General features: G+C 36.1%; 1 protein-coding gene across 3 annotated transcripts in view; it reads right to left on the reverse strand.

Moving 5' to 3' along the window:
* LOC138751432 (uncharacterized) overlaps positions 1-13,540 on the reverse strand; it is a 114,553-nt gene that overhangs the window by 95,830 nt on the left and 5,183 nt on the right. Inside the window, exon 1 of one of the 3 annotated variants that reach the window (XM_069913683.1) lies at positions 1,300-1,374. The exons of the other annotated variants lie outside the window; for them this stretch is intronic. Within the exon in view, the coding sequence (XP_069769784.1) occupies positions 1,300-1,325 (26 nt within the window). The 5' untranslated portion in view covers positions 1,326-1,374. Of the gene's footprint in view, positions 1-1,299; positions 1,375-13,540 lie in introns of those variants that run through there. 3 annotated transcript variants of the gene reach the window in all.

A 13,540-nucleotide genomic window follows, 5' to 3' on the forward strand; every position in this document is an offset into this window, starting at 1 on the left:
GACAGAGGCAATATGTTATTCCAAACATTGTAAAAAGAAAACATTATCAACATAGTAATATGTATTTATGATATGTTTGACTACATTAAAGTATTTTTGGTTCAATCCAACTCACTGGACTATTTGGAGTTCCTGATCTGAGACACAATTTTGAATCAACAAGAATCTCTTTATAGCATATTGGCTAACTCTTAAGCTCACTCACACATTTTCTTACCTCCCTTTTCATAGGCCTCTCTATTCAATTGTTCTCATCTCTCTCTCTTCAGAAATATATTTTTCTCTAATCTGCACTAGGAGTAGGAAGATTTAAATGAGTTTCTAAATTAATACTTTTCACTGGTATTCTCGAAGGATGAATTTATAATTTGAAGATTCACAGACAGAGAAGGTGAAATTCTGGTGCAAGTCTCAATATATAAAGAGAAAATGCACACAAAAGATACTGGAAAAGAATTCTCAGAGAGCAGATTAAATATCATATGGAAAAACAGAAACTAATCCTATTTGCTCAATCTGATTGAATATAAAATGATCAAATATATTGATAATGACAGTGTAGAAAAAGTTGTTTACAAGTAAGGCCTTTGACTAAGTCCCCAAGGGGAGATTGGTCCAAAAAAGTTCTCAAGCCCATGAAATGTAGAGCAAGTTGACAAACAGGTCCCTACATGATTGGAAAGATGTGGATATTAGCTTGGCCTCCAGAGCATCAGGATTGCATCTGGTGAAACCAATGGATTTCTCAATCTCCCCATTGTTCTGGGGTTCAACATCTGGATATTAATTAACTCAATAAAAAATTGAACTCAATTAATGTACTCCCTTCCAAGCCTGAAACAATGTCATCGAAGTCTGACTTTCCAGTTAATTTCTTGATTACATGGATCACCTTCACACCACTTTAAATGATGCTTATAAATGTAGGACCAGTTCCAGTGTTTATTTCTGGTAGCAGACTTTGTACTGAGCATTCATTCAGCCCAGCAAGCAATTACTCCAGGGTCTAGCCAGAAAAGATGCATCAACATCTACATCGAGATCTCTCAAGGCTGTGGAATCATAATAATAATGTTATCAGACCGTCATTAAATTTAAGACTGCAATAAGTATCTGCATTTTATAATACATAAGTCAAAAAGAATATTTCACTTTTAAAGGTCAATATATGTCAACTTTATTATAAATAAATATTGTTTTCAGTCAGAATACAATGTGCTCGGGAAAACAAGTGGATGTTTTGTAAGCACTCATTCCTTATATGTGCAACTACCAAGGAATATCTCTCCTCTCACTCACTTAGGCGCAGATCTAAATGAGAACATGCAACCCCTTCTCTTGTGTGATGTAAACTTGACCCAGATCGACAGAAAACATCATTTGAGTTGCAGACTGGGTGGGAAAAATGAGAGATGAAATTAGAGTTTATTATCATACACACATATACAATGAACAAATGCAATGAAATTCTTCCTTTGGTGCAGATACACATGTATGTAAAATACTCTAATAAACAGGAAGTATGAGCAAAAGATTCTGAAGGACCCGGGTCTATAGCACCCTGAAAGCAGATAAGCTGGTAAAGAAGATGTATGGCATGTTTAACTTCATTAATTAGGTTGCGTAGAAAAGTAAGGAAGTCATGTTGTAGCCAATTAAAATTAGGATGAGGTCACCCTTGGAAAACTGTGTGCGATTCTGGTAACTCCATTCTAGGAAGGATATGGAAGTTTTGGAAAGGGTCCATTATATTTCGATATTAGAAAATGAGGTGAAATTTTCATAAGGATATTTCACTTTTATTTGAGAATTATATATGACAATGCATAACTTATATCTGACTCAAATTCTGTATTGCATTATAATTAATTAATATCTAAACAATATGTAGATGTAATATTTCTCTCTATCAAATTAATAAAAAGATTTTAAAAGAAAGGAAAGGGTACATAAGAGATTTACCAGGATAGTTTCCTGGAGTAGAGGGTATGAACTACAAGGAGAGGTCGAACAAACTTGGGTTGTTTTCTCTAGAGCAATGGAGGCTGAGGTGAAACCTGAAAGAAGTCCTTAAAATAGACGGTCAAAATCTTCTGGGATAATAACATAAAATACTAGAAGACAAGCATTTAAAGTGAGGGGAGTGGAATTTTAAAAATGTTATTTATTTTGCTTTTTTACATTGACTAGTAGGGTTAATGGTGGAAACAGATCTCATGAGGCTTCTAGATAGATGAGGAATATGCATGGAATAGAAGGATATGCATGACATGCAAGCAGAAGAGATTTGGCATAATCTGCTATCATCATGGGTTGAAGGGATTGCTCACAACTTACAGCAGAACTAGTTGAATCCAAGTACTAACAGAGAAAGCAACTTACCAACAGTTGTTGATTTTGAAACTGATTCCAGAAGATTGAATTGTGGTTCTCAAACTTGCATTGGTCCTCACTATAATAATACAGGGTCAGAGTGGGAGTGGACGGAGAACTCAAGTTGTAGTCAACTGCAACCACCTCTCTCTGGCGTAGCCTTCTCATTCTCCCATACAACAGATCAGTCACCTCTGATACCAGAATGCTCAAACTTTTGATCCTGTATTCAAACGCTTTTACAAAAAATGTCAATATATCATTTGCCTTTAGTTCTCTGCATGTTACCTGCCAGTGACTTGCGTACAATGACACATTGTTCATGTTAAATATTTCCTAATTTCATCCAAAAGATGCTGTTTTCCACAAAAGTGCATAACCTCGTGCTTCTCCATATTATTCTTTATCTGCCATGGTATCATTCATTTAGCTCGTCTGCTATTAAAGCCCCTGCATCCACTCATTTCCACTAAGTTTCATGTCAACAACAAACTCGAAAGTGTTACATTTGATTCTGCAACACATTGTTGTTAAGATTTGAGACTCAGGTCCAAGCACCAAACTCTACATAAGATACCAGTCACAAAAACTTGAGAAGAATTTGGTTATTTTCGCTCTTTGTCTTCCATATGTAAGACATGTCTCAATTATAGAAAATCCACATTCAACACATCCACCTTCATCCTACCTTTTCATTTATTTTCAGTTAATCAGCCTCGAACCTCCCCTTGGTACACTCATCTTAGACGACTCCGACAGCACAAAAGGACAGTTGCACAATTACAAGTCACCTTTTTTGCAGGAAGATTACCGTGAATATCTAATATCTATCTTGTGTATTTATCGTCCCTTTTAATTTAATCCAATTACTTTACCAATGTAGTTTTTCTTTTCAAGTACCTGTTCTGTTTTAGCAAGTAAGATTTTTTTTTTAATTATTTATAGATGCCATACAATCAATTACATTACATACATTTCATTCACAATTAATCATACATGGGAGTAAGTAAGATTTTCTATGCATGTGTGCATTTGTACAATGTGCTTGACAATAAATTTGTGGTCAATGGTAACTTACCAACATATCACTGATGCTCAGAACAAGCTTATTTGGCTCCAGATCTTATTAAAATAAATTTTATGAAACAGATATGGATTAAGTAGGTAAAACTTGCTTCTCTAGATTTCTCTAGATTTCAATGCAACATTTCTCTGAATGTGACAAACTGAAACTCAAATCACCTCCATAAATATACAATTACTCCACTATCCACATACCCTGGCTGCACGAATATCTTGTTCAAGATCCATTACACCAAAGCTATTTTTTTTGACAGAACTTGCAAGACTCTCAATTTCTAGCTTGAGGGGGAAAGGCAGTAGAAGCAGGGAAAATATCACCTGCACTTTCCCCTCATACATCATCCTGGCTTGGATATACATAGCCATTCCATCAGTATATTTACGTCAAAATATTGGAGTTTTCTACACTTTAAGAGTGCCAATTCTTCAGAAGGAGGCACCTTATTATCTTTCTCAAGGGAAAATATGATGGAATCAAAGGAGGAGACTGGGTCCTTGTCGGGCAAACACGTCAGTCCCATTCCCTGTTCGTTCTCAGTTGCCCATAAAATTATCGTCTTTCCAATGTAAAATTAAATTTTAAAAAATGCTGCAATTCTCTTTTTAAAGGTACTGAATGATTCTGTTTCCATTACTCCCGCAAGCAATGAATTCTACATCTAAATAATTCTTTTAAGTAAAATGAACTACACATTCCCTTTGAATATTTGCTCTAAATTTTATATCCATCCCCAATCCTTGAATCATATAGTAATTGGAAACGTTCCCTCCATTTATCCTTTCTAATCAAAATCTTGTATTTCCTCTCAAGATTCTTGGCTTCAATAAGCAACTCTGGATTCTCTCGTTTTATCCATTATAAATATCCTCTGGACGACTTCTACTCCATTCCTGAGCAAAACAGGATGCATTATTCCAATTTTAGCCTAACAAGAGTTTTATACAAAACCAACGTAATCTCCCTGCTTTGAAAGACACAAAGAACCTGGAGAAAAAAAACAAATCTGCTGGAGGCAATCAACAGGTCAAGAGGCATCAGTGGGAGATAAAGAATGGTCAACATTTCAAGTAGGATCCTTTCATCCAGCAAATTGCCTGCTTTTCCCTACCGCTTCCAAATTCCAGATATGCTTTATTAACCATACTTCAAGGTAATACATTAAAATGTAACATACATGACACAATTTAATTTTTGCCTGCGTAAGGCAGACAGAATCGGCATTAGTATTGCCTGATGCTTCTTACGGTATGAAAGAGAAGCAAAAGAGGCACTGAGTACTGACTGAGTAGATTCACCTCCAGCACTCCCACAGCCTCTGCAGCTGTACAGAATCCTCTTCGATTCATCAGTAACCTGAGCTCCAAGTCCAAACATTCGACTTAATCAGGAAGCCTTTAGTGCCCAAGGATTTCTGGAGCCCTTCTTGTCCTCAGCACCCTCTTGTAACCCAGCTCCAACACTTGGTTCCTATGAGTTAGTATACAGAGCCTGCAGCCCATGCAGGTTCCCCAACCACGAGCTTTCCAACAACTCCTTCAACTTTCAAAATGTATGTGTAGCAGGCTGCACCAAAGGAAAACACAGGCACATTACAGTTTGGGGCAACACAGCTTTATTGCATTCACATAAATATCTAGTTGGCTGTTGGCTGTGCTTACAGTGATCCCGGAGAGAGAGAGAGAGAGAGCACACGGTCGGGACCTCAGCTTTATACCATGGGCCCTCTGGGCCCACCTGGTGGTCGGATGTCATTAGGCTGGTGCCGTGTCCCTAGGCCACCTGTTGGCCGAGTGATGTACCACAGTGTATCATCACAGTATGTTCATATACCATTTTTTTTTAAATCAGTGGTGAATTTCCTTTTTCAAATATTTCAAATGTCCTTTAACGTCTTTCCTCATTGTGCAACTAAGATTTTATTTTCATAGTATTTCTACCAAAGTGTATCATGAATCAGTTCTTTGCACTATCTTTCACCTCTTGCTTATCTCCCCATTCAGCAAGTCAATCTAAGTCTTCTTGGTATCTAACACTAACTTCCTTAGTGTACAATGCTGTTTTGAATGAAACATGAAAGTCTGCAGATGCTGTGATTGTAGTAAAAACACAGAAATGCTGGAGGAACTCAGCAGATCTCACAGCGACCATAGAAGGTAAAGATAGAAAACCGACATTCCAGGCCTGAGCCCTACCGAGAAGAGCAGCTCAGGCCTGAAACATTGGTTATATATCTTTACCTCCAATGGACACTTAAGAACTGCTCAGTTGGTTTAGCATTTGGTTTTTACAACAATACTTTACCAAGATTTGCATAAAATGCAATTTGGAAATTTTACCTAATTTCCCCACATCTTAGCTTTTTGTTAAAAAGAGAAAACAGTCCCAACAATAAACCCTAGAGAATAAAACTGGCTTCCATCCTCCAATCTGCAAAATAACTACTATCCTCTGTTTTTAGTCTGTGTGTGAATTTCATATTCACACTGCGAATGGTCCTTGAATTCATATGTCTCAAATTTATGAAACATGCTTTTGTGTGGAATTTTATCAAACATTTGAGAAACCATGCAGAGGACATCTACTGCATTCCTTTCACCAACTTTCTCTATTTCTTCATTAAATAATTAAATTAGTTTAGTTCATACAATTTTCTCGTTTTTATAAATTGTCTCCCTAAATATTGTATCTTAAAGCTTCTCCACAACACAAGCTTAACTGACTTGCTTGTAGTTGCATAGATTGTCCTCACCCTTCTTTTTTGAACAAGGTTGTGATTTCTGCCATTTACAAACCCTTTTCCACCTCCTAGAATAGACAATAACTGCTTGCAATGCCAGCAATGTGCACGTGCCATGAATGAATGAATTATTTGGATCCATCAACCTCTGAGTGAATAATTACATTTCATGCAAGAAATAACAGTAAAGAAATCTTGGGAAACAGTTCAATTTTTCAATACCATCTTTACACTTCATGGCTACTCTATTGAGATGTCTGCTGCAACAGATTGTATTGAGCAATTGTTCTGAGTGCTCACCAAGGTCTAGGAGGTGATAATGTAGAAGTAAGGTCCTTTCTAGTTTAGATGGTGTTGATTAATACGTCAAGTATACGCCACAATTAATTAATCAAAATATATTTTTTTAAACTTTATTTAAAATTTTATGACATGAATAAAATAAAAATTACATTTAAAGAAATAATAAAAAATAAGATAATAAAAATTAGAATACTACATCATTAAACTACACAAATTAACCCCCCCCCCAATAATTATAACACAACATTAATCGTCTAATTTAAAATTAGTCCAACCCTCCCCCCAAAATAAAGAGTGAAGAATTAATTAACAATGTTGCAAATAAAATAGAAAAAAACCCACTTACAAAAAAAGATAAAACTTAACAACAAAAAAAATTACTAACAAAAAAAAATCAATACTAAAATAATACCCTTAAACATATATTTAAATCAAACATAATACATGCATTTAACAAATGAAATCCACTTTAAAACTAAGTTAAAATATTAAAATCATATATCAACCACATCTGTTATACAAAAAATCATAATTAATAATACATAAATACAGAATTTCCATTAATACCAAGTTTCCTTTATAATTCATCGAGAGAACAAAAACATCCCTTAGAAAAACAGTCAGATAAACTTTTTATTGCCTTCCCCTCCCCTTATATAAAAAAAGGAAAAAAAAGAAAAAAAAGTTCAAACTCTTATAAAATTCTCCATATTCTTCATTTATAACATCTTCAAAATTCTCTATCGAAATTAACTTAATTTTATTAAACTCTTCTCCCTCAATGTATTTGTACTTGGTTTTCTTTTTCTTCTTATCACCTTTCCCCTCATCTTCCTCTTCATCTAATTCAACATCCTCAATTTTTGATTTTATTATCTTCTGTGACATCATCCTCTTAAAAAAGAGAGAAAAAAGAGATAAAAAAAACCCCCAAAAAAGAGAAAAAAAGGGAGAGAAAAAAACCCTCCTAATTCCCTCTCAATTGCAATCAGAAAACAAAGAGTTTTTTAAAAATTTATTTATTTAAAAAATAATAATAAAAAAAAACCTTCACTTCTTAACCCGAAAATTAAAAAGAAAAAAAAAACAGGTCGGAGGTCACGACTACCTCCTCCTGTTTAAACCGCCCAAAGCGGTAACTCCCCCAAAATATTGCGTGTGAGATAACTCACAGGTAGCTGATGACTTCTGGAAACTAGTGCCCACCCAGTTCCCTCTACCAACTCCCATTTCATTAAACTATCATTATTATTTAAACTATTTAAACTCTTCTCAAAAAAAATAAAAGATTTATTTTTTTTTAAATCAACGTTACCACTTCGGCCACCATTGCTTCCATTTCTTTTAAAAATTTGGATCCCACCTTACATCTCTACTCTCTTTGGAGACCTTGAAGGACTACATCGTTCCTGAAACTGCATGATTGGTAGAGACTGAGCAAAGTCCATAACCTCTTTAGGATTGTCAAAGAACTTTGGCTGATTTCCATCCTGAAAAATCTTCAGTACTGCAGGATACCTGAATGTTGCCTTATGTCTTTTTTTCCACAACAGTTCTTTCACTGAATTAAATTTGCGTCATTGAAACATAATTTCTTGACTCAAATCTTGATAGAAGAAAACAGGATTATTCTGAACCATCAAAGGAGATCTATTTTGCTGGGCATTTCTAATAGCCGTACGTAAAATTGTCTCTCTGTCACAATAGTTTAAACAACGGATCAGAACAGGTCTTGGATTCTGTCCTGAAAAAGATTTTCTTCTTAAAACTCTATGACCACGTTCCAATATTAAACCTTCAGGGAATTTATCCTGTCCTAACACTCGTGGAATCCATTCAGTAAAAAATTTTCTTGGATCTGGTCCTTCTATGCCTTCTGGCAAACCAACAATTTTCACATTGTTCCGTCTAGATTGATTCTCCAAATAATCAACCTTTTTTGCTAAATTTTTATTTTGGATCTGCAATGTTTCAATTATTCTATTTTCATCTTGCAGTTGATCCTGTACATCGACTAAACCTTGATCACACATTTCAAATCTTTCAATGGTTTCAAGCTTAAAAGCTCCATTAATGGCTTCCGCCATCGCATTAATCTTGGAAATAAACAGGTTCACAAAATTAGCTAAGTGACTCAATACAGAATATATCTTATCTTCAAGATCCTTAACAGACATTTCAACAGAAGTAGATTCAGGCATAATGGGATCTTGCTGTTCCTTAGAGACCACGGGATCTTCTGTCCCTTCTCTTAATTTAGTATCTTTTCTAGCAGTTTGACTTCGTATAAAAATCCCTCTCAAAGTCCCCCCAGCAATGCCAGGAGACTGAAGATCAGGGTTATCTTTAAGCCAAATCTCTTTAATCATCTTCACTGAATCGATGTCTGGAAAAACTGTTGTAATTGAAGATGCATTTTGCAGCGCCACCACTGTAGCAGTCGAATGACAGCTCTTTAACTCTCCAGCTGGTGGCGCTCCAGCTGATTCAACTGTCAAAGTCTCAGTAACAGCACTCACAGTGGCCATTGTGTGAAATACTGGCACCCGGCCAGCTCTTTGTTCTGAAAGCTGCTGAGTGCGACCTTCAGAGAGCCTTACCGGTTCAAAACGGAGTTTCAATGCCGAATTCTGTACGTCTTCTTCTGGATCCATTCTACGTTGAGTCCTGGCTTCTTGTAAACAAGTAGGCTCACATAATTTCGGAAAATGTAGTTTTTTAACAGTCTGTTGATGGTTTCTTTTATCTTTTTTATCTTTCTTTTATCTTTTTTTTGCATATAAACCATTATTAATTCAGCACCTCTTATTATTTATAAACTTTTAAAAGAACTTTAACGGGCACTTAAAGACAAAACAATAAATCAGAGTCAGGAGAGGTCTGGAAGGCACGTCTGTTCCCTACGCCATCTTGCCACGCCCCCATTAATCAAAATATTAATACATAAAATATAACTTGGTTTATGCTTATGGTGGGATGGTGGCAGATACCCAAGAACAGCGAGAGGCTCCAGAATGTACGTTGCCTGATAATAACAGCCTGGCTGATAAATTTTCAACAGTCCTGTTTCTGTCTAGAATAGTTTATTTACAAGAATTAGGGGAACCAAAACAGTAAAAAAAAATACCTGAGAAAAGGGGGACATATCTCTGGGATTGGTTCTCAATATCGACATTGCAGAGCTTAATGCTGATAGGATAATGCTTGCTGCCTGGGAGGTGATAGTTTAGAGATTGGTTAATGTTAGATAGCGCTGGAGAATTTAAATTCATGCATTATGTTCGGAGAGTACCTTGATCCTCTACAGAGGATCAAGTGGTAACTTCCCACAGGCCTGGCTATTAAATCAAGGGAGAGTAATTTACTGATTGGGACCTCACCCTAGAACCTGGATCGAGGATCAACACCTATTGTCCACAATAGGAGGAAGAGGGCCAAGGAACTTGCTCTCTGAAAGGAGGACAGTAGTCAGGGAATGAAAGGAATAGAGTTGGGAAGCTAAAGGAAGAAAGATGTAGGTAGTGAGCTGGTAGAGGATGGGGAGGAAAAAGAGACGGAAAGAGAAAGGAGGAATGGGTCCAGAGAGATGAGAGAAACCAAGAGAGGGTAAAGAAAACAAGGGAAGTGATTACAGGAAATTGGAGGTTAATGTTGATGTCATCTGGTTAGAGACTACCAAGATGGAATATAGGATGCTGTTCCTTCAATTTGCATGTTGGCTCAACTTGGCAATACAGTAGGCCATGGTCAGAAAGTATGGGGATGGAAATGACTGGCCACTGAGAGATCTTGGGTGCTGTGGCAGACGAAGTAAAGATGCTCAATGAAACGAGCCCCAGTCTGCGTATGGCCTCCGTGATGTAAAGATGCAGCAAATGACCCCTGCAGATTTTCAGATAGAGTGCTGCCCATTTAGAATGACTGTTTGAGGCCCTGAATGGTAGTCGGGGAGGAGGTATAGGTGCAGATGTAGCATGATGTGGTTGCAGGGAAAAGTGCTGGAGGACTATTAGTGGAAAGGGATGTGGACAAGGGAGTCATGGAGGGAGCAATCCCTTCAGAAAGTGGACAACAGAGTGGAAGATGTGTCTGGTGATGGAATCCCATTGGAGGTGACAGAAATTGAGAGTATAATATATCGAATGTAGAGGCTTGTGAGGTGGTAGGTGAGGACAAGAGACATAATAGGAGGGAAATAGAGGAGTTGCATATGGCTCCAGTTTATCAGCATCTGCAGTCTTTCTTGTTTAGTTTCTCTTTACGTTTAATGCACAGTCCCTCTAGCCCAGTGTTTCTCAACCTTTTTGTGGAACCCTTGAAATAGTTTTCATGTCACAGGGAACCCCTGCATAAAAATTATTATATACCATTATTAATATCCATCTCTTATATTTTTATTGTAGTTCAAGTGGTAAACATTTTTTTTTTCAGATAACGTTTAAGGAAAAAATGACCCTTTTTTTGTCAAATTTACTGGCAATGCAAAAAAAAAAAATCACACTGCTCATATATGAGACCTCACACTGAGGTTTTCATTTTAAATAACGTAAGAGGTTGAAGCCTTTATTACAATAACCAAGGATTTTCCAACAATATGCCATCCGTGTAGAGTAAAATTACAAATATAAAATTAAACAAAAATTACTCAAAAATGCATTAGCCTATTTATCACTGTTTCTCGCGGATCCCATAACGACCTCTTGCAGGACCATAGGGTTCTGGGGAACCCTGGTTGAGAATCACTGCTCTAACCAGTGTACACTCAGTGAGGTCCCACAGATAGAGGAGAGATAAGATTTTGGTATTTGAGAGAAAAAAATGTTCATAAAGAAACTGAGAATCCTTTGCTCTTTTGGTGTTGTAAAGTGAATATTTTTTTTTCCCCCCAAAAGTTATATCCATCTTTGCAGCAACTCTGTTTCAACATTTACACCTCCAATTGTGATGTGATACACTGGAGATTCACAAGAAGGATGTCTGGGATGGAGTGCTTCAGCTATGAGGAGAACTGGAGTGACTGGATTAGTTTTCCTTGAAATGAAGAAGTCTGAGCAAACAAAATTAAGATATACAAAATTATAAGAGCTAAAGACAGGTGAGATAGTGAGACACTTTACATCTTACCAGAGGGGTTAAGAACCAGAGGGCATTAACCTGTTAAGTACCGTTACTCAGCCGATATTGCAAGAGTTAGCTCAAATGAAAGATAGTATGAGGTCACAATTCATTACAGTTAATACACGAATGGAAGTATTTTCTGAAGATTTAAAAAAATTTCAGTCTGCTTTTTTGGAATGTAAACAGCAAGTGGCCTCTAATACAGAAAAACTGACGGAGGTGGAAAAATCCATTAAAGAGTTGCGAGAACGTGAAAAGAAGTTAGAGAGGAAAGTAGATTATTTGGAAAATCAAAGTAGAAGGAATAATGTGAAGATTGTTGGTTTGCCGGAAGGTATGGAAGATCAAGATCCTCTTCGTTTTTTTACAGAATGGATCCCACAAATATTGGGACGAGAATTTTTCTCTGGAGGCTTGGTATTGGAAAGAGCTCATAGAGCCTTAAGAAGGCCTCCACCTGATCAATTACCGAGACCCGTGATAATTCGATGCTTGAATTATTTGGACAGAGAAACAATACTTCGTCTAGCAGTGCAAAATGCGAGACAACGACAAGCTCCGTTAATGATTCAGAATAGTAGAGTTTTTTTTTATCCCGATTTGAGTCAAGAGGTTATTCAGCGTCGGCGTCGATTTAATCCAGTTAAAGAAGTTCTGTGGCTTAAAGGCTATAAGTCTACTTTTCGTTATCCGGCAGTGTTGAAGGTGTTTTGTGGGGACTTTCAATCTCGTTTTTTTGAGAATGAGCATGAAGCAATGATTTTTTCTGATTCGTTGCCAGATGTACGAGGACCAAGACGTAGTCCATTATTGTCTCCTAAAGAAAAATCTGGTTGTTCTGGAAATGGAAGAAATGGTAGAAATGGGAGAAATGAGATAGAAAGAGTCTAATTTCTCCTGAAATGGGGTCATCGAGTTTGGAATCTCTTGGATGAATAGAAGAACTTACTTATTCTTACTTTATTTTTATGTCATTATGATATCTTGTTGTTATTTTTTGTTTGGCTGGGAAGGGAGAGATTTGCTCTATGTTCTATTAGTCATCAGCCACTGGTGGGTGATCCACACCCAAGTTTGGTTTAGGGATTACTACCTTTTGGTAGGTTTTCTTTTGGGTTTTTTTTAATTTTATCTTTTTGTTTCTTTTTATTTTATTTAGACTTTAATTTGTGGTTTCTTTTTCTCCAATTGGAGGGCCTACTTACATTACTTTGAGTTTTTATATATAGATATTATTAGTTCTTAGTAGTATTAGTGGATATGTCAAAGTTGAGGTTTGCTACTTTTAATGTTCGAGGTTTAAACACACCGATTAAGCGTAAATGCATTTTGGCATATATTAAGAAAAAGAAAAATTGATGTCACTTTTTTTAATATGTTTTTTCATGAATCAGATTTGTGTTTTAGATGTGGTTACACTGTTGGAACTTTTTTTCATGTTTGGTCAAATATATATATATTATATATACAATCTTTTTGGAAGAAAGTACAATTGTTTCTGGAAAACCTGTATAAGATTAAGATACTTTTAGATCTGACAATATTTTCATTGGGTAGTTTGCAACCTTTGAAAGGTCTGGGATTAGATAAATTTCAACTTGCTTTTGTATATTTAGCATTATCGATAGTAAAAAAATGGTTTGTTAGTACGTGGAAAGATACGAATATGATTGATGTTAATAGATGGCATAATGAAATGAAATATTGTTTAATAATGGAAAAAAATCACATATGTATGTTTCGCGTGATAACTATAGTTTTTTTTATTAATAAGTGGTTGTTATATTCAGAATATTTACATTTTGATTTACATTGTTTAGATTTTCATATGTGTGCTTAATTTTTCTTTTTTTTATTTCTTTATGGCTCTCCTTAGGAGAGTTGGCTGAAAAGGGGGGGGGTCCTGTTTTTTTTCTTCTCTTTTT

Source organism: Narcine bancroftii, chromosome 1 (assembly GCF_036971445.1).
Source record: "Narcine bancroftii isolate sNarBan1 chromosome 1, sNarBan1.hap1, whole genome shotgun sequence".
In the NCBI taxonomy this organism is placed as follows: domain Eukaryota; kingdom Metazoa; phylum Chordata; class Chondrichthyes; order Torpediniformes; family Narcinidae; genus Narcine; species Narcine bancroftii.